The sequence below is a fragment of the Diospyros lotus genome, chromosome 14 (genome assembly GCF_014633365.1).
Source record: "Diospyros lotus cultivar Yz01 chromosome 14, ASM1463336v1, whole genome shotgun sequence".
In the NCBI taxonomy this organism is placed as follows: domain Eukaryota; kingdom Viridiplantae; phylum Streptophyta; class Magnoliopsida; order Ericales; family Ebenaceae; genus Diospyros; species Diospyros lotus.
In genome coordinates, this window is record NC_068351.1 from 33,052,291 (window position 1) to 33,076,760 (window position 24,470).

General features: G+C 37.5%; 2 protein-coding genes across 4 annotated transcripts in view; both read right to left on the minus strand.

Moving 5' to 3' along the window:
- Positions 1-1,887: 1,887 nt before the first annotated feature.
- LOC127789606 (two-component response regulator-like APRR9) lies at positions 1,888-7,602 on the minus strand. Its single transcript, XM_052318540.1, has 5 exons — positions 7,319-7,602; positions 5,426-5,578; positions 4,973-5,332; positions 4,715-4,791; positions 1,888-3,181 (listed from the first exon to the last, which is right to left on the minus strand). Exons 1-5 carry the CDS (start codon positions 7,458-7,460, stop codon positions 2,249-2,251), a joined length of 1,665 nt encoding a protein of 554 aa, XP_052174500.1. The 5' UTR covers positions 7,461-7,602; the 3' UTR covers positions 1,888-2,248.
- Positions 7,603-10,560: 2,958 nt separating this feature from the next.
- LOC127789554 (uncharacterized) overlaps positions 10,561-24,470 on the minus strand; it is a 28,163-nt gene continuing 14,253 nt past the window's right edge. Inside the window, exons 6-7 of one of the 3 annotated variants that reach the window (XM_052318464.1) lie at positions 17,948-18,147; positions 10,561-11,371 (exon numbers count right to left, since the gene is read on the minus strand). In XM_052318464.1, the coding sequence (XP_052174424.1) occupies positions 11,111-11,371; positions 17,948-18,147 (461 nt within the window). In that variant the 3' untranslated portion in view covers positions 10,561-11,110. The remainder of the gene's footprint in view (positions 11,372-17,947; positions 18,148-24,470) is intronic. The other 2 variants (XM_052318466.1, XM_052318465.1) reach the window with 2 other exon arrangements.

A 24,470-nucleotide genomic window follows, 5' to 3' on the forward strand; every position in this document is an offset into this window, starting at 1 on the left:
AAATCCCTCAATGTCAAACCTTCCATATTTTGCAACAAAATAACCTGACCACATTCATACATCATCACAGGTTCATTCACAAAAGTACCCCCATGCAATAACTCCACAATTATGCTGTCATCATGAAAAGTATATGTTATGGCACTTACAATAATCAAATAATGTTTATAAGAAACCCTAATTGTTTTATGATGATTTGGCAAAAAAAAAAAACACATCTCAAACTAACTGTTGCTTTCAAGACAACGATGAACAAGGGGGAAACCTTGCTCCTGAAAAACAATTAATTTCATACATAATCTTTTCTTTTTTTTCTTTTTATGCTAATTAACTCATAAGGCTGGAACATGATTTTTAAACACAATCAAGACCAATTTCACTAAATTAATGATGATCTTTAAACACAACAACTCCATCACTTCAAGTAGTTCCTATCAACTACTTTGAGATTGACCTTTTTTAACTAGCTAACATTTCATATACGTGCTTTATCATATATATATACATGTATATATATGGATGAGATTGAAATATTTGATGATATGCAGAAAGGTTAGGGAAGCATGGACAAAGATCACCCCAACTTTAAAAGCAAGATATAATATTAGCCTACCCAAATAGTGTTTTATAGCATTTGGAGTAAAAGAATCTTACATTCTTTGTCTTTTTTGTGTTTTGTCGATATTGACAACATACCACAAGTAGGGGACCACATATGCGGACGATAACATCAATTGCCAAATAAACAATCAAATTCCCACAGCTTTACGTAACACATATAATCAAAGTATGATTAAAGTATGACAATGTGTTGTATAAAATCACTGACCTCTATGCAATTCTACCAAGAGAGAGAAGCTAGGTTACTCGAGAGAGAATTTTGGCATGCAATCCAAAAAAAGAAGTTGGGTTACCTGAGAAAGAGAAGTCGATGTGCAGTAGTTGTCATGTGTCGCTTTCGTCACCATCAGCGTGAGTCATTTTCGTCACCATCATCGTGCAATAGTTAAGGTGACTCGTCAATTTTGCCACCATCGCCATTACGTGCGTCGTCCTCCATCGTAATCGCCATGCAGTGTCGAAATGCTTTGTCACCGTGCAGCATCGCTTCGCTTCCTCACATTTCGTTTTGTCGTCATGCGTTGCCAAGCGGTAGCTCAACCTCGCTTGAAACCCTTATGTGTGTCACCATCAACTTCCTCTCCTTCCTCGCTTGAAACCATAAGTCCACAAATGGGGGGAAGGAATATGAAAAAGGCAAAACGACATCATTTTGTCTTATGGTTTGTAATAAAAACAAGAAAAAACGATGTCATTTTGTTAATGTGTCAATTATTGAACAAATCAGCACGCCACCTTAGTAGACACATCAGCTGGGCCACACGATAAATAGATCTAGAATAAAATTGACATCAATCTTAAAGTATTAGGGCTAAATTGAAGCAATTCTTAAAATAGAAAAAAAAAAATTAGCCAAAGTTATGGATAAATCAAGCTATTAACCCTACATTTATTGGATATTTTGAGTTTGACACTTATGGTAACATTCTACATTAATATATTATATTATGTGTTAAATTGATATAAATGTACAAATATTAATACAAATGTCAATAAAAGTGTCAAACTTTAAAATTAAACTAACATTTCTATAATTCGAAAAAGCTAAAAACTAAGCTTGTGTTTCTCTATTTTATGCATGGAAACTAAAGTTTGGCCAAAAATTGTTTAAATTGCAAATCCACAAAAAGGATTGAAATATTTTCAACATTTGCCCTATATTTATTGGATATTTAATTTAAATTTGACACTTACTATGATATTCTACATTAATATCTTATATTGTATATTATATCAATATAAATATATAAAATATTAATGTAAAATGTCAATAAAAGTGTCAAACTTGATCGTTCAAATAACATTTTCATAAAACATACAAGCCGAAGACTATGGTTGTGTTTCTCTACTTCATGCATGGAGAGTAAATACTTGAAACCTAAAATTTACAAGAGATTCAAATCCAACTGTGTCATGCTTCCTCATAGATACACTACACACTGCACCACACATCAGACCGACACTTATGAACACGAACATGCAACTAAATAACATTCAATCCAAAGGAAATTACAATTATTAGCCATAGACAAGTGCTGTGCTGGTGGTTACTTAGGTCTACCTACCTTATGCAGTAACTAACACCCTTTCAGCTAAAAAGAATTTTGCGCACAACTGCTAAAGATCATCACAACTGCATCCCAAACTCATCATAATCAGCACAGAAAATCTGAAATTCAGGAAATAAGTGTGGATGGTCGTAGTCCAAGAGCTCCCAGTTCCCCAGCGTCCGGACCCCGGTATTTCCATGATCTTGGGGCAAGCAGAATTGCAAGTTTTCTTGCAAAGTGGATGAGAAAGTTGAACAATCTATATCAGGCTGCCCGAAAATCAAACCAACCGTGGGGCATTTCGAACCTAAAGCGACGCTAGGAATGGCCTCCAAGAATTCTTGTTTTGAGATGTAGTTCTCAACTGGAAGAGGAGTGGAATTGACCATCCTTCCCATTGGAGATTCATTTCTGCTGTCATCGCTTCTACGTTGATGACATATAGGCGTCTTGAAACCAGCAGACTTGTCTATTTCCGGGACACAAGAAGCAATTGAATCCAGGGAAGAGGCAGAATGTAAGAGATCACCTTGGATACTATGTCGAGGACTAGGCAGTAGTTTGCAGCAGTCATCATCCAGTGGCAGCATGAATGGCTTGAGCTTTTGGTTTAATGGCTGTTCAAACTGCATACTCAGAACTTGATCCGGTTGCCAACATTTCAGTGTTGATTCAAGCGGTGTAAGTTTAACGTTTTGAGAAGGCAATCCAGGAGAATTGGAGAAGCCCGTGTGAGAATTAATGTTTTCTGTCTGAGAATCAGGAAATTCAGTTGTCACTGGCAAAAAGTAAGGCATATTGTTTTCATGGCCATCACGATCTTCTGGCCTTGTGTTGGCAGGTATATTCTTTTGTGTGCAACTAGTGCTCCCGCAACTAGTATTCTTCTGATCCACTGCAACCTTCAAACTTCCAGAAGGATTTGGAGGGAAATTCAGCTCGTTCATCCCTACAGAAGAATTTTCTGTTTCTTTCTCCGTTGGCAGACGACCCAGGTAGAGCCGGTACTTCTATGAGAAAGAAAATATATGGTTAAAAAGAATGCCATAAACATGCAGTGAAATGAGACATTAGTTTGTTCCTCTATTTTTTAACTATTTGCTAGTTAATAGATGGTTGAGAGTGTTTCATTTAGGTCACCTAAAAGTATACAATTGGCTTTAGTTTGCGAGAAACCTTAAGAAATGTTGTTTTTATTTATTTTCTGAGAAATAATGATGAAACATCTCACTTCCTGCCTGCAGCAAGGTGATAGAGACAAGAAAATCAAACAAGTGAATCCTAACTGAAAAATTGTTTAACCTTATAAAGCTTAACAAGTCTAGGAGTTACACTCGTGTTATTTAACATATACAATAGAATCAACAAAATTACTCACACAATTGTCAGAAGAAAAGTTGCAAATAATCTTGTGAACAAAATTCTGAGTTGCCAACTTCAAGAAGCAATGAGCTAAAAGGTTTACTTCTGGAACCAACTGCAATACTTACTGTCTGAAACAATTATAGATACCAAGCTAAATTAGAAACCCAAACCTACAGAACCAAGGCTCTTGAAATCCAATTATAGAATCTGAAAAGAGTGCCCCATCTGCACTTAGAAGTGTTATGTCCAAGCACACATGCTAAACCAATTTCTGAATCTAATCTAAGGCCACAATTCAAAATGTTGAATGCCAACAATGGCAGTCACATCAGATTTTTCCTTTCTTTTCTTTGTTTTTAGCATTTCATTCTTGCCATTTGCATGGATTATGTCAAATGGACAGGTGAATAACCAAATACATTGATTAAACAACAATACAATAATTTGACAACAGTGGTTTTGACATTACAAGAAAACTTCATATTTGGATGAATGTTGGAGTGCTCTATAACTTTGCACTATCTATTCAAACATTCAGATAACACATATATTCAAGTTTCGATAAAGAGACTTCTAACGGTCTAATATAAAAATGGATTATCTATATAAAATTATAATGTTACAAGAAAATGCAACTTCAGACTTAACAATTTAACTTTGATATACATGAAAGTTTACACTTATCTAAAAGGAAGGGTAAATAGTTTTGCACAGGATCAACAACACAAGTTTCTTAACTCTTAAGAATGACAGCAGTACATCTGCATGGTAACAAGACAGAGCTTCCAGAAGAAAATCAAGCTTATAGACAAAAGATATGAAGCAGTACTTTGTCTAGTAAAATGCTAGGGGTAAAAATGACATGATGAGGAGATTATTAACCTCTTTGCATGCTTATGAAAACTAGATTTAAATAGCTAATCAACAGTCCACAGAAAAAGTTCTCAGTTTTTATTTTAGCTAATGAATAGATAGTGAATTTAAGTTGACCGTTAAATATTTAGCTTGACTAAGAATAAAGAACCAAGAAAACTTGCCAATTTAGTCAAATATGATGAATGGATTTATCATATTAGATATTACCATGTTTTTCAAGTTGTATTTATGATTTTCCAATTAGTAGAGAACTAGAAAACGACCTGCATCTTAAAAGAAAGGAGAAGATGTAGAGGAATTACTTGCAGGTGGCTAGCAACATTTTCTCTGGTCAACCAGGGAACATTCATCAAGTCAAGAATTTTCTTAGGGCCAGCTTCTGCATGAAAAATATATATATAAAAAAGAAAAAACAGTGCTATTAGTGCACAGTTACGGTGGCAAACTGATTGTAAACAATGAACATCATTATAACATGCTAGTTCACCCGAAAAAACAAATAAATAACAAAGTTTGTGATCTAAAATAGTCAAATAATTTGCAAGAGGAATGGTACTCACTTTCCAACCCAATCTGACTAACAGCGTCAACGAACTTCTTATGAAGTTCAACAGTCCAAATTACTCTAGCTTTCTTAGTTGCTGAATGGTCTACTAACTCTTGGTCATCACGTCTTTTGTTTTCTACATCTTTCCTTTTATTCATGGCAGCCAAATTACTGCCATTGAATTGCTGCTCATCATCATAGTTATCTGCTCCCCAGCTAGTTTCATTGCCTTTTCCTTCGTGTATTTTCTTCCTGAAGACATGCATCCATATATTCCTAAGTTCTTTCATTCGTATCGGTTTAAGAAGATAATCACATGCTCCATGTTGAACACCTTTCATCACCTTGCTTGTTTCCCCATCAATAGACATCACTGTCAATTTCATCAGAAAAGCATCTTAGATTTCTAACATGCAAGCAAACAGAGGAAAAGTAAGATCTGATTAAGTCTAAATAAAATACTCACTGATGACAGGGAGATCCATCTCGAGCCCAACATACTCCAGGAGCTTGAAACCATCCATGTCAGGCATGTTAACGTCACTAATAACAATATCAAAACCATCTTTTCTTTCACGAAGCACATTCAGAGCATCGCTTGCCAAAGAGCAAGTAGTCACTGCAAAAGCAATTATGAACTGTAAATGGCATTGTTTTTCCCTTTTTGTGACAAGTGTTATTATTTTTCATTATGGCAGGGAAGCAAAACCTAACATGCAAGTCTGTGGAACTAATCCTGAATACAAATTGACCAATGACCATGACAATGCATTCTTCTTTAGTCAGAATATCTAGGATCAATTGCATCCAAGCAATGATGGAAGGAACATAGTGACGGCAAACTTTTCCATGGGTATGAGGATGAATATTAGTAGGACCCAGTGATACCAACGATAGACATAGAATCCTCCAACATAACAAGAAATGTTGTGCCTCGTCTCTTAAATTATGTCTTGGTGAATGTTGAATATTGAAACATCTGAAAACTTTCACATTAGTCCATTTGCCTAGTGCAAACCTCATATGATAAACAGATATACATATATATATATATATATATGAAAAACAAAAGACAGCTCTGAAACTATACCACAAAAATTAACAGCAGCAATCATTTAAGATATGGAGTGGATTTTGGGGGACTACTATCCTAATTGATGAATTAGTTCTGCAGGTATTTCAACATGACACCATGATGCTTGGCTGGATGATACCAAAACCATAAAGCATTATAAGTCCCAAATAACTGTAATCTTTCTTACATTTTTTAACATAGGGCATTCCAACACAATAAACACTCCAAAAGAGGAATGCCCCCCAGAACCATGAGGTTCCTTTCTCGATACATATTGTGTCCTGTACGAGGTGCTGCTTACCTATAATTTAAGATTGGGCCTAGTATCTCCTTGCTCAAGACTTCTAAGGAATTTGAATTGGAGCCTAAAGTTAACAGTTCATCAAGCTTGGATCGCCCAATACAAGCGCATCAAGTCGTGAGTCACAGGTCATGTCCCTTGAACATTGTGTTGTCTCAAACCATCCACTTCAAATGGGGGTTCAAAGTTCAAACCTTGATTGACTAAAGATTGCACCTTTAAGGACACAACTTTTTATTTCCCATCTCCACTGTTTATCCTTTTTCGGCTGTTTTACTTTCTTTCCCTTCCTAGTCAGCGGTTACACAGTTACTCAACACCTATTATGATTCCTAGAAGCATTCAACTAACCATCCACTGAAAGCACACTCCAACCATGCTGCCAGGACAAAGAGTTTACATTTACAACAAAGAAAAGAATAATGATAACTTGGCAGATTAAATCAGCCAAATTATCAGCGTTTTAAAGAACACATGAAGTTATCAAAAGTATCAGATGCCAAAAAGATGCAATTGCTAGTTGCATTAAAGTCTAGCAGCACAGCAAGCAACCGGACATACTTTTAACTTTAATTATAATTAATGGAATCAAGAGGGCCCCATATGGTATCAACGAAAGCACACTTATTTTTGCACGGTGTGGTACAATTGCTTGATTCAATTAGTAATAAGACCTTTCACAGAAACAAGCTATTCCAGATAACAATCTAAAGTACCAAGTGGGCCTCGTGTTTATCTGATCACCGTCTTCCATCTTTATCGTATCATTCTTTCGTATTTTAGCTTTCACTGCCGACTGCCACAATAAATATATAAAACATACATACAGGCGTATAATTTCAAGTGAAATTGAACTGTAAAATCAACAGAAGACTGAAGATGCTCATCTACTCGATCATGGTCGAATTGCCAATACCAGTTCAGAACGTAGCGGTAGGGTAAAACAAGAAAAACGACTGAAAAGAAATAGCGACTTAATTAACCTTGGTAGGAACACTTCTTGAGCATCTTTTCAAGGATCCTGAGCCAAGTTAGATCATCATCTACCACCAACACTCGAAGACCAGCCGGGAAAGCCGCGTCGCTACCGTCGGTTCGTGGAACCGACAAGAAGCCACCTTCCATCACTCTAATGGTTACTCGCAGAACGCGATCGAATACTAGGGTTTCGTTTGATTACTTATCGCCCAAGCACTCGACTCGAAAAAAAAGCGAGCGAGAGAGAAGAGAGAGAGAGAGAGAGAGAGAGAGTTTGAATACAGAAGGCTTCGGTGACGGACGATACTTATTTATTGGCGCCGTTTACTTAATACTGTGCCGTCCCCGGCGCACGTTAGCTCTCCCGCGGGCGACACTTTCTTTATTATCAGCATTTTAAATGCAAAATTTAGTTAGAAATTTAAAATGTGGCGTTTTTATTTTATTTTTCTTGGTTATCTTTTTTTAAATAATTAAATAAATCTATAAACCCTTATAATATGTATCATCTAAATACTATTTAACCACCTTTATATTCCGTTAATAATGTTAAAATCTACCCAAATCAAACTATAATCCTTAAAATAAGACTTAAATTAGAATTTCAATCACATCACGCATTCTCTCTTATTAAGTTCTATTTTGCTACTTGCATCGAGCTTGTCCAACGCAAACTAGCGGAGGGGTGGGGTCCACGTCCATCTTCTCATATTTGCTCCCGTCAAGCAAATATTATGTTATCTGAGATAAATAACATAATATTTTTTATCTCTTATTATAATTTATCTTGTTATCAATTTAAGATAAATTATGATCATAAATAAATAATTGTCGAGTTAGTTAGAATTTATGTGAGTGAGCCACCCACTGAAATTAAAAATTAACACATTCTTAATATACCCCTTTACTTAAAACTATTTTTATTAATTATATGATACATTAGGAAAGTGAACAAAAAGTGGTTATTTTATTTGGCAATTACCAAATACCCTCTCTTTATCTTTATGGAACCTTCCTTTTACTTGCCATTGTAATTAGAAAATTAAACCAAAAAATAATTAAGGTTGGGACTTATAAAAACACCTAATAAACCACATAGTTTTATAAGGAAAAATAAAATAAATAATTATTCAATAAAAGTCAATCAAATTATTTTATTTTTAATTAATTCATAAATCATAACTTGTATACTAGTGTGGTAAAATTTTGTCAAAGTTTTTTTAATTTATTTTTACTATTAATTTAATTAATCTAGTTCCTCCCTTGAAAAATATATATAATTTTGTTTTGAGATATATAATGCAATTTGTTTGTGCTTATTTATTAGAAAGGAAATAAGTCATTATAGTGATTTTCTTTAATAAAAGGGTAAGATTAGAGAGATAAGAGGCTCTGATTATGCGTGATTTTATCTAACTTGTTCTTATTTTTTTGGATTAGGCATTATGATAAATAATTATTTTTAAATTTCATAAGACACATACAATTGTAAAACATATGTAAAGTCGAGTCAAACCCTTTTAAGAATCAATGGTAGCATCATTTGCATCATTATCCCTTAAATTCAACACATAATAACAAAAAACTGCATAAGCTCCCATGAAAGGAAACATTAGAGTGTTGGTGATTTTTGAGATTTTGATATTGAGTCGTGTTAAATCTTATTATTATTTAAAAAATTCTCTTATACAATTATGGGTTTAATTTAAGTGAATTAATAATGTTATTAAAGATCTTGAAGAAACCCAGTAATTTGGGTTTAGTATATTTTAATTACGTTTTAGTAAATTTTAATATTTAGTATTTATTTAAATAATAAAAAAATAACTCTTCTCCGAACCCATTGGGTCATTGTTGTAATGTACAAAAGAATATACATTACCATTAGGCATGTCAAATGAATTGTTGTAAATGAGTTCATAACATTGATATTTAAGAAAATAGTTTAATGTATTTTTATAATAATATTTTCTTCAAAACAGATTAACTTTCCTTATCACATATGGAATATTGCCCTAAATTAAGGAAACTTTTGACTTTTTTTTTTGAAATAACTTTCCAAACCAACTTATAAAAACAATTTGACTCAAAGTTTACCTAATTCTAAAAATAGCAAATATTTTTTGCACTTGCCTGCTTAGAGCAATGAAAATTATAAAAAAACATTATACTACCAGATTCGCTGGAATCGACAATATAAATTTTAAATCAACAATCATCTTGCAATCCATGTAATAATTATGCAGCAAACTACAATCACTACCTAAAAAAAAACCTGCATTTCACCATCTATCTAGCCTCTATAAAAATAACTTGTTCTTTCACGGGCATGCATATCAACAAAATACTCATATTCAGTGTTCGAAAATTCGGCCTAGGCGGACGCCTAGGCATTGGGCCGCCACTGGCCGCGGTGATTTAGGGCTGGTAGGCACCCTTAGGTGCCGGCCCGACTAATCGAGACACAATGGTGCCTAGGCGGACCAGGCGGCCGCCTGGATCTCGCGCGGCCTGGGCCGCCTAGGTCGTGCGCATCCTGAGCCGACCTTATTTCCCTCTTCTCTTTCTCTATTTCCCCTTTCCCTTTCTCTCTTTGGTCGTTCATCGCGAGTCCTCTCTCTCTCTCTCGCCTTCGATCTCCTCTTGGTCGTTCGCCACCGCCATCAATCTCTTCTCTTGGTCCTGCTCTCTCGTCGCCGTTGACCTCACTGGTTGGTCGTTCTCTCTCGTTGTCGCCAATCTCATATGTTGGCTATCATCTCTCGTCGCCGATCTCGTCTTCCTCCGGTATGTATCCATCTTCCTCCACCTCTAGTTATTTAGTAAAAAACATTGAAGAAGCTGCAGCAAGTAACACCAACTTGCTACTTGTTGCAGTAGGGAGAATATATTAAGAAAATAAATAAATATTAAATTTTCTAGACACCGCCTAGTCCCCGCCTAGGCGTTAGGGCGCCAGTCTGCCGCCCGACTAGCGTCTAACACCTTTTAGAACATTGCCCATATTTCATGTAAAAGATCCACCAGCTATAAAAAGCATTCCACTGCCACATTCATCTCGAGCTTGGGAGTCGGCAATATGAATTCTAACTCGACAATCATCTCGCAATCCATGCAATAATTGAATAGCGAATTACAATCACTATCTAGAAAGAAAAACATACATTTCACCATCTATCTAGCCTCTACAAAATGGCTTGTTCTTTCACAAGCATGCATATCAACAAAATACCCATATTTCATGTAAAAGATCCACCAGCTATAAAGAGCATTCCATTGCCAAATTCATCTCAAGCCTTGGAGCTGGCAATATGAATTCTGACTTGATAATCATCTCACCATCCATGAAAAAATTGAGCAGCGAATTACAATCACTATCTAGAAGCAATACATGCATTTCACCATCTATCTAGCCTCTACAAAATAGCTTGTTCTTTCACAAGCATGCATATCAACAAAATACCCATATTTCATGTAAAAGATCCACTAGCTATAAAGAGCATTCCACTGCCAAATTTATCTGAGAGACTGGGAGCCGGCAATGTGAATTCTGACTCGACAATCATCTCACCATCCATGCAATAATTGACCAGTGAATTACAATCACTATCTAGAAAGCAAAATACGCATTCACTATCTATCAAGCCTCTATAAAAATACCTTGTTCTTTCACAAGCATATCAAAGAAAACCCATATTTCATTGTAAAAGATCCACCAACGATAAATGGCTACTCAATTTAAGTTTAGCAGAAGCAAGATTCTGGTCAGAATCATTACAACAGTTTGAGTAGTTAGTCTACTCTTGGTTCTGAACAATACTAACCTTGTAAATGTGATCATATTCATTCTCCTCTACCAAAACACATTTGTCCCCAGGGCGAATGCGATTTGCCTCACAAAATGCTTCCCATCCTCCTGTCAAAACACTCATTCCAAATTTGGACTGGTAGAGCATGGGCCACTGTCGAGATTGTGGATCTAGGAGGAGGATTACCAGCCTCCTATCAGCTTTCAGCTTTGCCCTGGATGAAACCAAGGGTAATGGTTTGGGCAACTCCTGGACAAAATTAAAAAGGAGCAAAGAGGTGGTCATAAATGAAGAGGCAAGGATATAATTTCACCATTTGAAAGAGGGGTAAATATATACTAAAAGAGAAGGGTAAAAAGAGAGTGAAAAATGTCCAAGACATGGTCATTTCCACGCACACGCACACGTAAAAGAAAAAAGGGGCAAGGAGGATCAAACACAGTTCATTGAACTGGTAAAACAGACGTCACAAGGATCATACATACAGAGCCAAAGTTTCACAATGAACAAAGAGACAGCAGTAACACACTATAAGATGAAGACGTTAGTTGACAATGCTTATAGGTGTATCAGAACACAGGGGCATAAAGAAAGATGGCATGCAACCTGGGCAGAATGATCTTTTTTCCCCTGAAATTCAAGCCCAATTACACACAAGTTTTGAGAGAGAACAGATGAAAAGACAGAGAGATGGTCAGACAGACAAGAGAAAAATTATTTAAACTGTCAAATAATGGAAACATAAGAAAAAAAGAAGTAGGAGTAGAACAATCCTGATTGGAAAAATAGAATGGATATAAACATCAAAATAGAAGGTAAAAAAGAGGACCATATAGGCATTTTTCATTGAACATTTAGGTACATAGCTCAAACTAAAAATTGTCTTCCAATCCTTGTAACTTACCATTATATAAACATATCTTGTAAACAATGGAATAAAAATTCTGTTTCTATTAATCTCACCAATCTAATTACATGGGCTCTTCTTTTATAGAAAGGTTTTACATAAAAAGGAAAGCAATCAATCTAAGAGATATTTACATTAAAGGAAAGCAATCAATCTATGCAATAGGAAACTATAGATCTATACACAATAGGAAACTATACAATAGGAAATAATAGCAACTGTATATTTAGAAGAGTTTCCTAAGATTGGTTTAGGCAAGATTCCCTAAACCAATTTTAGGAAACTCATATCACATTGAATCCTCTGAATGCTAACACTCCCCCTCAAGGTGGAGAATGTATATCCCACATTCCCAACTTGCTTACCAAGTCTTCAAACCTCTTCGTTGGTAGTCCTTTGGTTAGGATATCCACAATTTATTCTTCGGATGGCACATAGGGTAAATGAATTAGGCCAGCTTCCAATTTTTCCTTGATAAAATGTCAATCTATCTCAACATGTTTAGTCCTGTCATGTTGGACAGGATTATGGGCTATGCTAATTGCTGATTGATTATCACACCAAAGGCTAATTGGTCCTTGGGCTTGAATCTTCAAGTCTTCAAGGATAATTCTGAGCCACAAAACTTCACAAAGGCAAAGGGCCATAGCCCTAAATTCCGCTTCTACACTTGATCTTGCTACAACACTTTGCTTCTTACTCCTCCATGACACCAAGTTCCCGCCGAGATAAACACAATAACCACTTGTTGACTGCCTATCTGTGATAGACCTAGCATAGTCAGCATCTGAGAAACCCTTGATGTCCATCTCATTCCCTGCTTTAAATAGAATTCCCTTGCCTGGAGTGGACTTGAGGTAACTTAGAATTTTTCTCACAGCAAGCATATGATCTTCAGTTGGGCTGTGCATGAACTGGCTCACAAGGTTAACTGCAAAAGCGATGTCAGGCCTTGTGTGGGAGAGATAAATCAGCCTTCCAACAAGTCTTTGATACCTTCCTTTGTCCACTGGTTGGCTGCTAGGGTTGTTCCATAACCTACTGTTAGGTTCAATAGGGATTTTAGACCCTTTTCCACCTGTTAACCCTGTTTCTGCCAACAAGTCCAGCACATACTTCCTTTGAGAAAGGAAGATCCCAGCTTTAGAATAGGCAACTTCAATTCCCAGAAAATACTTGAGAACCCCCAAGTCTTTGATCTCGAATTCCCTGGATAGCCTTTCCTTGAGTTTTTCTTGCTCCTCCTTATCATTGACTGTGACAATCATATCATCTACATATACTAATAGAACTGTCACTTTACCTTCTTTAGAGTGTTTTATGAAGAGAGTGTGGTCTCCCCTACTTTGGTCATACCCGAAAACTTTCATAGCTTTGGAAAACCGTCCAAACCAAGCCCTGGGAGACTGCTTAAGCCCATATAGAGGTTTCTTGAGCTGACATACCTTCTCTTCATGCCCTTCTTGGAACCCTGGTGGCAATTCCATATATACGTCCTCCTCCAAATCCCCATGGAGGAATGCATTTTTTACATCTAGCTGTTGTAGGTTCCATCCAAAATAGGCTGCCAATGAGAGGAGAATACGTACCGTGGTCATTTTTGCGACTGGAGCAAATGTCTCAAGATAATCGACTCCATAAGATTGTGTATCCCTTAGCTACCAGCTTGGCCTTATATCTCTCTAGGGTGCCATCAGCCTTGTATTTTACATTAAAAATCCATCTACACCCCACCGGATTGATCCCCTTAGGTCTGGACACAAGATCCCATGTATGGTTCTTTTTTAGGGCACTCATTTCCTCCAACATAGCTTGTTTCCAGTTCTGATCCTTTAATGCCTCATTTACTGACTTAGGAATGATAATTGAATCCAAGGAAACTAGGAAACTCTTATGCCTTTGAGAGAGACGATGATAGGAGAGAAAATTGGTTAAGGGATGTTGTGTACAACTCCTAACCCCTTTTCTAACTACAATAGGTAGGTCTAAATCATCAAAGATAGGGCCATCAGAAGAAAAAGTATCTTGCGTGAGATTCATACCTAGACCAAAATCCGAGGGTGGTGTATGCTGTGTGTCTTGGATAGGCTGCCTTCGCTTGTAGATGTAAGGAGACCCCTTGTACGGAACTGGAGAGGGTAGCCGTTTGATGGCCGCCTATTCACCCAACTCAACCTGATCATGCACTTCTTTGTGACTGCTAGGGGACAGACTAATGAGAGGATGAGAAGGTCGGGTTGGTGATGGCTGAGTTGTTTGAGAGGTAGTAGGGCTGGTGTGGTCAAGAGAATTAGAACTGGAGTGAGGTATATGCTGAGAGGTAGACAAGAGAGTATCATCAAAGCTTTCATCGAAGCTGTAGTCTCCATAGGAAAGTCTCTCCCCCTGGGGACCAGCGAGAGAGGTACCAAAAAAAGAAAGGGACTCAACAAAGGTAACATCTTTGGAGACATACAACTTGTGAGTAGAAGGATGATAACACTTATATCCTTTTTGGGTAGGAGAATACTCGAGGAAAACACACTTAAGTGCCCTTGGATCCAACTTATCTCAATGTTGTTTGGATATGTGAACAAAGGATACACACCCAAAAACTCTAAGAGGAAGAGGATTATGCACATTAAAATCTGGAAAATGAGTAGTTAGACAAGCAAGGGGGCTTTGTTGGTGAAGGAGCTTTGTGGGTACTCGATTAATAAGAAAGGCAGCAATGAGGACAGCCTCTCCCCAAAAACTTTTAGGAACTCTATGATGGTGAAGAAGAGTACGGGCCACATTAAGGAGATGTCTCATCTTCCTCTCAGCTACTCCATTTTGTTGTGGAGTATCTATATAGGAAGATTCATGGACAATTCCTTCTTGTTGGAAAAACATATGCATATGGTGATTAAAATACTCTCGGGCATTATCAATTCTAAGTTTCTGTATAGGTGTTCCAAATTGAGTAGTAATCATCTTACAAAAATTTGGCAACACTGTTCCTATGGCAGCCTTATCTTTTAGCAAAAACACCCATGTCATTCGAGTACAATCATCAATGAAGGAAATAAACCACCGAGCCCCAGAGTAATTAGGAATTTTACAAGGCCCCCATACATCAGAATGAATTAGAGCAAAGGGTTTAGAACTAATTTTATTACTCATGGGATAAGGAACACGATGTTGTTTGGAAAGAATGCATACATCACAATGAAAGATATTGGGATCAATAGAATGAAATAAAGTAGGAAACATAACTTTTAATAGAGTAAATGGAGGGTGACCAAGGCGGTAATGATGCAGCCATATATTATGATGATCTGTTGTAGTTTAAGAGGAACAAGCAACCAGTGGCTGGTTTCTAGATGGATAAGAAGCCTTCCCTACAAAGCAGTACAGCCCACCTTTTTCTTTAGCAACACCAATCCTCGTCCCTGTCTTTAGTGCCTGAAACTCACACATATTAGGTGAAAAAACAGCTTGGCAATTTAAGGTTTTAGTGAATTGATGAATGGACAGCAAATTAGCTGATAAGTGTGGGACATGAAGGACTGGTTTGATGGAGAGATTAGGGCCAAGATCCACACTGCCATGGCCAGCAATAGGAACTACTGTGCCATTAGCAATTGTGATCATTTTGGTGGTCCTGAGAGGTTGATAGATGGAAAATACATAGGGGTTAGGTGTCATATGGTCTGTTGCTCCCGAATCCAAGATCCAAACATCATTCCGATCAGTTTTTAAGGTAGAACAGAATGCAGAATGAGTGCATTTACCTGGGATTTCCAACTGTGCTAGAGAGCAGGATCCATCTTGCATTGATTTGAGGAAGGACTTCAGCTTATTGATCTCTTCAGCATTAAATGGAGTGAGATTTGAGCTGCTGTCAGCCTCAGCTTTCACTCCCGACTGGTCCTCCTCTTGCTCATTGTGTGATAGATAAACCTGATTTCTTGCAGACAGATTCTTGAATCCTCCTCCACTCCTATTTAGGACAGCCTCTTTGCCATGAAGCTTGAAACATGTGTCACGGGTATGCCTGGGTTTCTTACAATAAGTGCACCATAGTCCCTCTCTTCCATTGGCTCGAGTTTGAGCCTCTATTCGCCCAGATCTAGGCCGTGTCCCCTCTCCTTTGTTCACTGCCATTGCTGATCCGTCAGTGGCAGATTCCCTTAGCATCACCAGCCTCCTATTTTCTTCACTTCTTACCACAGCAAATACCTCATTAAGAGAGGGAAGTTTTTCTCGACCAAGTAGCTGCACCCTTACTTGATCAAATTCGAGGTTAAGGCTAGCCAAAAACTCAAAAATCCTATCCCGTTCGACTATTTGGTCAAGGGTTGCAGCATCCATGCTGCAAATCATCTTTATATTTTGGTAGTGGTCTAACTCAAGCCAAAGACCATTCATATGATTATAATACTCGGTGACAAACAACCCCCCTTGTTTAGAACCATTAATTTTAGTTTTCACTTCATAGATGACTAATGCATCCTGAATTTTGGAGTAAGTTCGCTTCACAACTTCCCAAATCTCCCTAACAGTACCCAAAAACATATAATTCTTACTTACCTCTGGAAGCATAGCATTCCCAAACCAAGACATTATTTGGGAATCCTCAATATCCCATTTTGGGTACATAGGATCGGTTGCCCTTGGAGGAGAGGCAGTGAGATGATCGATCTTACCCCTTCCTTTAAGAAATGTCCTTACCAATTGAGCCCACTGCAAGTAGTTTCTCCCATCTAGTCGATAAGATAGGTGGAAATTGGGCAACTCCCCTGTTGCTGCCCCATGCCCAGCTTCTGGGATTGCTGCTGGAACTTCATCTACTGCTGGTGAGGTTTCTCCGGTTATCACTGCTTCAGATAGTTCAGAAATGCTGCAGAGAGCTTAAATAAAATGCGAGAAGGCTGGCAGCAAGACAAGAAGAATGTATGTGATGCAGGAAGGGTTTCAGAAGGTACTGCAGTGCTGAAAGGAGCAATGAAGGCACTAGGGTTTGAAGGGCTGTGATGGCTCTGATACCATGTAAACAATGGAATAAAAATTCTGTTTCTATTAATCTCACCAATCTAATTACATGGACTCTTTTTTTATAGAAGAGGTTTTACATAAAAAGGAAAGCAATCAATCTAAGAGATATTTACATAAAAGGAAAGCAATCAATCTATGCAATAGGAAACTATAGATCTATACACAATAGGAAACTATACAATAGGAAATGATAGCAGTTGTATATTTAGAAGAGTTTCCTAAGATTGGTTTAGGCAAGATTCCCTAAACCAATTTTAGGAAACTCATATCACATTGAATCCTCTAAATGCTAACATATCTCAATCCATACTGACATGGAAGGGCATTTGATGGGAACAGTATAAGGCTTCTATTCTGCTTACCAAGCTAGATTCTTTTAATGGAAGGGTATTTGGAACTGAATACTGTTACATAGTTCTTTTATTAGTAACAACCTCTAGCATGTTCTTTAGCCAAAAAGAAAATAAAAAAATTATATCCTGTGGAACCAAGCTAAATTCAGAAATTTGAGTTTTAAAATAGGAAAACCAGAAGAATAATATCAGAGAATAAAAAAATAATACATAAGCCAAATGATAATGGGAACATTTGAATAGTGTGTAAACATTCAATATCCTAAAGTCACCACAATGAATGCCGCAACATAGGATGAGAGTTGAAGCCATCTTGTGACCAAAATAGTAGAACAAAAACAAAGAAAAACAGCAAAGATGCACCAATATCCAGGAATATCTTTAACATGTTTTACATAATTGGTTTATTCATTCAGACTATTTGCTATGAGTGGTGAATTAGTCCTATGCAAACTGTCCAAAAGTCAGTATCTTTGATGGCAACATAATTTTCCTAAGACAAGTATGGTAAAAATCAACAAGGACATGAGTTGATGAGAAACATACAAGGAAAGACCGTTTGCCTCTAACTCCGGAAATGGAAATTTTGACTTCAACTCTAGAAGGCAAGACACTGGTTTCAACAGGTCCCATTTGCAAGTCACTGGTATCAACAGGTTCTGTTTTCATCACCTCGTGCACATGGCTACCATCTTTTCTGGCCGGATTTAAACTCTTCTCACACGCCTTCATCACCGGATACTTTCCTGCAATTTATTTACCACAGAAAAATGATATACAGAACTGAGAGAACAAGAAGAGAGGAAAAAAGATATTGGAGGGAAAAGAACTAATGAAATTCCATCAAGCTAGGGTTACAAGTATTTATACCAATACATTGTAACTGCTATGTACAAGCTACCCATGCTAGATACAAGGTACAACTACTTAATACAATACACCTAATACAAGCTAATATGACTTCTCAACAACACCCCCCCCCCCCAGCCTTCAAGGAGGCGCATACATATCGTATGCGCCTAGTTCAGTGTTATTAAAGATCCAAGATGCACTAAGGCACATAAGGATGTTGGAGCCTGAGGTGCAAGGCGAGGGGCGCGCCTGGTGGAACTAGGTGCATGTTAACTAAAAAAAAAAAAATATGTCCTAGTTGAAGAATAAAGTATAAAATAGGTTCTAACTCTTAATAATATATTCTCAAGTATGTTATCAAGAAAATTAAAAAATTCAACATATACTAACTAAGAAAAATATTAAAACAAGTTATATACTTGTAAATTTCAGCAAAACACATCTCATCATATTTCAACAACTGACATATAACCATCGCAAAAGTTAAAAGAATCTATAAGAAAAGTTTAAGAGTCTCTTTTGATTTATTGTTTATTTAGTATTTAGTTATAATTAGAATTAGAATATGAAAAGTTTCATTTTTCTATTAAGATTGGATTCTATTAAAAATCACAACAATAAACAAAATACCAATTCCAATTAGTATTTAGTTATAATTGGAATTGGACCCCGAAAAACTGAGATAGATCTATGAGGAATCTCATTCAGTTTAATATGGTAGATTAAAATGGAATACCAAAGAATTGACCGTTGAGCCGTATAAGGTAGGAAACTCTCAAGTACAATTCTAAAGGAAGGAATTGTTTTCTTTTCCTATTAGGATTGGATTCTATTAAAAATCACAGTAATAAATAAAATACCAATTTCAATTAGTATTTAATTATAATTGGAATTGGAATATGAAATTTTTTCTTTTCCTATTAAGATTCTATTAAAAATTACAACAATAAACACTTAAAAATTAAAACAGTAAAAATACTCTAAAAAAAACAGCTAGGCACGCTTAAGTCTAAGGTTGCGCCTGAGGGCCTAGATGCGCCTTGCTTGCTTGTGGCCACCTAGGACCATTCCAAGCACCAAAGGTGCACCTTGCGCCTAGGCATGCCTTTAATAACACTAGCCTGGCTTGGAACAAATATATTCAATCCTCAAACCTTGAAAAGTCTTAGTAAACAGGTCAGCCAGTTGATCCATAGTCCCCACAAATGTTGTAGATATCTCACCAAAAACCAGTTTTTTTCTCACACAAAGTGATAGTCTATTTTAACCTGTTTGGTTCTTTCATGAAAAATAGGATTAGAGGTAATATAAAGTCCTAGAATAATGCTAATATGTTAAGAGAGGACGAGAAGGAAAGGAATAAGTAATGGGAGAAAATATAGTAGGAACCAAAGAAGAAAAAGAAGGCATAGGAAGAACCTCATCAAGAGATGAGGAAGAAAGGGACTAGGTTGCACGGAAATAAAAACGGAAAACGGAATTTTTCCAAAAAAAGTAAGAAATGAAAACGCGGGGTAAAAGCATAAATAAAAAATATGTAGGGGATTTTTTGTAAATATAATTTTTAATATATAAAATTATAAAATTATTCCTTCCATAATGCATTCAAACAAATATAAATATAAATTCCACAATGCATTCAAACAAAAATAAACATAAATTTTATCATCGTTCATCATGACTTACTAACTAAAAACAAATAATAAATGTAAAAAAAAAAATCAAACATGATGCAATTGATAAAAGTTCATCCACTTCATCATTCCCCGTCTCTATGGACTCATTAACATATTCATTAAAGAGTGGCTCCAACTCTAGTTCATCTAATGAGAGATTAGCAAACTCAAGAACACCCATATCTTTCATACTCCCAAACTCATCTCCACCTACATCCCACCTATAAAGAACAAAAATGGCCCGGAGACGCTGTTACAGCATTTCCGAACCGTTTCACGTTTCGAAAACGAGAAAAATGGCCCAAAATGTTTTTCTGGACCGTTTGTGTAATTTATGAAAAGCTTTGGGCTGTTTCAAAATTTATATAAATTTGCCGAAAATGTGTTTACGGCGAGTGTCACCCAGCTCAAGCACGACTCCCGAAATGAAGCCCATTTTTCCCTCTTTTCAATCTTCTTCTTCTTCTTTCAACGATTACTTTCTGAATCCCACGTCCCCTCTTGCTACTCTGGCGCTCCCTCGCCACCGTTCACCAAAGATTAGGCCCCTCACTTCGATTTCCAGTTCCCTCGCCGCCGGTCACACTCGTTCCTTCTCGCCCCTCTCGCTTCCAGTTCTGGTTCGTTCTCCTTCTCACCCTTCTCGCTTTCGTTTTCAGTTCCCTCGCCGCCAGTTGCTCTAAATAAACCCCCCCTCACTGCCATACAAAACTGGCAACGCCACTTCTTGCAGCCTTGCCTTCTCAGTCACTTGTTTTACCATGGCAAGACACATCATTTTCGCAGTAGGCCTCAATGCATCATTAAGACCATTAATAAATTTCGACAAAAAATAAGACTCCTTCAAAGTCGAGTGGGAATTAAGCATCAATGCTTTCAATTCCTCAAATCTAACCTTATAATTTATTACAGATCCTTCTTATTTTACGTTATTGAATTCTTCATTGCCACTCTCTTCCCTAATCTAATTTAAGGAAGCAAAATATTCCTTAGAAAAACATTCAGCCGGAATACTAACTTGAAATTTCTGTGAAAATAAAATAAAAAAATCATCCAACTTTCTATTGGCGTACTTGATTACTTTCCTTGTTGCATCACATTCTTCCTTGAATGTTTTCCCAAATGGTTGTGCACTTTCAAGAAGCCCTTTGACCATCTCAACAGATTTAATCCTTGAAAATTCACTTCTGTAAATCAATCTGCTTTGCTATAATCTTTCCGAGAGTACGATTGGTTTTTGTTGCCACCAAGAATCGATCAGAAATCGGTTGGATCTATATTCGATCAGCTCTGTTGCGACTTCCTGAGGGTCGCCTACTCGCAACTTCCAAAGTCATCAGAATTCCATCCAAAATCGCCTCATATGCAGCGACCTAGATCTATTGGATAGTCAATCACCTCACAGCAATCGTCTAGGTCAAATAGCCAAGAATTCCTCCTGCTTCGCCTTTAATTTCGAGCCTAGATCAACTCTGAATGTGCTTCTGAAGCCATTTCTCAATAATCGCCTGGATGTTGTGTCGCAGCCTAGATCAGAAGTCAGTAGTCCTAATTTCGTTTCAATCATAGTCAAGACCGCCTTATTGAATCACACTCGCTGATATTCGCTGATGTTCACAATCAAGCCTAGATTTGCTTACAACCGAGCCTTCCTCACCTCCATGACCTCAATTTCACAGCCGAGGACCATCAATCTAGATCGCAGTTGGAATTCTCCTTCAAAAATTCGAACCTAACTGTTACGAGTTTGTTGCAATCATAGCCGAGGATTGACCTGGCTCTGATACTAATTGTCACATTCCTAGGTTTTGCTTAGGGTTTTAATAGGATAATTGGGAGAAATCGAAAATGATAGAATAGAAAGGGAGGGAGAAACTAGAAGGAGGGGCAGTTCAAAGGGAAATATGAGTGCAATCAAAGAAATTAGGGAGAGACAGAATTCAAGTTCATTCATTCCAAAAACTACTTATTCTCCCCTTACTTTAGCCTATATAGAGCTTGTTATATCCTTTCAATTAGTAACAAACTAAAGGTACTGTTAGAATTATTAATATATATTATAATTATTATATGTGTATTTTATTTTGTAATTAAATTAAGTCCATAGGTTTAAGGCCCATTATGCTAATTATAAATAACAAGCTAAGAGAGGCTAGTCTTTTAGGTTTTTTTCTCCTAATTATTTTCTCACATGGTATCAAAGCCACCGGAGACAAAAAAAAAAAAAAAAAAACCCTAGCCGTCGCTGTGTATTGTTTTCCAGCCTACTTTTAAACCCTAACGTCACTGCCTATACCAAAACCCCACTGTCCAACCACCACCCTCGAGTTCGCCGCCTCCAGATCGGCCGATCACCTAAGAATCGCCGCAACCGAACCAGCCACGCGCCCCTTTGAAACTTGTGTTGATATGTGGAAGGAAGCTGAAGAGTGTTATACAAACGACATCCAACGTTTGTACACTGTGGTCTCTAATATCAAGAATCGCAAGCAGGAGTCGTCCATGGAATCCTATCTAGGGCAGGTTCAGGCTCTAATGCAAGAATTTGATGCTCTTCTTCCGCTTACTACGACCCGCACCGAACAGATTGCTCAACTAGATAAGTTTTTTATAGTTATTGCTCTCTCCGATCTGAAACCAGAGTTTGACGCCATCAGACATCAAATCTTGACCAGCTTCGCTAACTCTACCATAAAGGACTCTTTCAAAAGGTTGTTGAATATGATAGGTGCACATGGTATGTCTTCTTCTCATGTTGTTCCTCCAGCCGAATCTTCAGCTCTTGTATCTCAAGCTTCCACCGTCGGAGGAAATAGAGGACGCAATAATAATCGCTCACGTCCACAATGTACCTTTTGTAAGAAACAGGGTCATCTTGAGGACAAATGCTGGAAAAAACATGGTCGGCCAGCTGCTCCACCTGCATCATCTACCAGTGCAACTCATGTATTTCAGAGTGATCCTAGTCTTACTCAATCTCCACCAGGTTCACAATTGGTACCTATGTCTGCAACTGAGTATGATGCCTTCCTGAAGTTCCAGGCCACCCATCCGTCTCATCCTGGTAATCTCGTTGCTTGTGTTGCTCAAGACTCATCTATTAGTCCTTGGATTATAGATTCCGGCACCACTGACCATATGTGTGGTAATGAACTTCTTTTCTCCTCACTTACCTATTTTGATACTTTACCTACCGTTACCTGGGCTAATGGTACCAAAACTACAGTTGAAGGGATTGGCCAAATCACACCCACCTCTTCTTTCTCATTAAATTCTATTTTATATGTTCCTGATAATTCTTTTAATTTGATTTCAGTTAGCCAACTCACCAAAACCCTTAACTGTTATGTTCTCTTTACTCCTACCTCTATTTGTGTTCAGGACCAGGGTACGGGGCGGACGATTGGTGTCGGGCGTGAGTCAAAGGGTCACTATCATCTTGCTGCGCCTAGTTCACCGGTAGCGTGCACTAGTGTCGCTTCCCCAGATCTTCTCCATTATCGTCTCGATCATCCTAGTCTCTCCAAATTGAAGAAATTAGTTCCTAGTTTGTCATCATTGTCCACATTTAATTGTGAGTTGTGTCAGCGTGGTAAACATGCTCGTCATTCTTTTTCTCGTCGGGTCAATAATAGGGCTAAGGCTCCCTTTTCCCTTGTGCACTCTGATGTATGGGGGCCCAGCCGCGTCCATTCTACTCTTGGTTTTTCATATTTCGTCACTTTCATTGATGACTTTTCTCATTGCACTTGGTTGTTTCTTATGAAGAGTCGGTCCAAATTATTTTCTATTTTTCAGACATTTACTGCTGAAATAAAAACACAGTTTGGAATTTTTATACGTGTCTTACGTAGTGATAATGCCCCCGAGTATTTTTCTTCTCCATTTACTACCTTTATAACTTCTAATGGCATCTTACATCAATCCTTTTGTCCTTACACACCTCAACAAAATGGTGTTGTTGAGTATAAGAATTGTCATCTTATTGAGACTGCATGGACGCGCCTTTTACATGCCAATCTTCCCACCAAATTTTGGAGTGATGCTGTTCTAACTGCATGTTATCTCATCAATCGCATGCCATCCTTAGCGTTACAAGAGCAAATTCCTCATTCCCTTTTGTTCCCTACACAACCACGTTATTCTGTTCCTCTTTGTGTTTTTAGATGTATCTGTTTTGTGTATTCTTTTTCACCTAGACAAGATAAGCTTGCTGCAAAATCTCTCAACTATATCTTCCTTGGCTATTCCCGGTTGCAAAAAGGCTATAAGTGTTACTCTACTGAACTGAATCGCTATTTTTTGTCTGCTGATGTCACATTCTTTGAACATCAATCTTTTTTTTGGTTGCTCAGCCTCATTCACAGAGTCTTCACCAGGTTTTGCCTGTTCCTTTTTATTTTCTTCCGTTGTCCTCCTCGAATCCATCTATCTCCTCTGTAACGCCTACCCTACCATTTTTCGATCCACCTACCACGGCTCATCCACTTCTTACATATCACCGTCGTCTTCATCTCGCTACCGACGCCAGCATTCCTCCA

What these genes read in the sequence shown, in the direction of transcription:
- LOC127789606 (XM_052318540.1), bottom strand. Translation starts at nt 7,460, where the DNA reads ATGGAAGGTGGCTTCTTGTCGGTTCCACGAACCGACGGTAGCGACGCG. An exon ending in CAAGAAGTGTTCCTACCAAG is followed by an intron (nt 5,579 to 7,318) that starts GTTAATTAAGTC and finishes TTGCTTTTGCAG; the next exon opens with TGACTACTTGCTCTTTGGCA. An exon ending in ATGTTGCTAGCCACCTGCAA is followed by an intron (nt 3,182 to 4,714) that starts GTAATTCCTCTA and finishes TCTTTCTCATAG; the next exon opens with AAGTACCGGCTCTACCTGGG.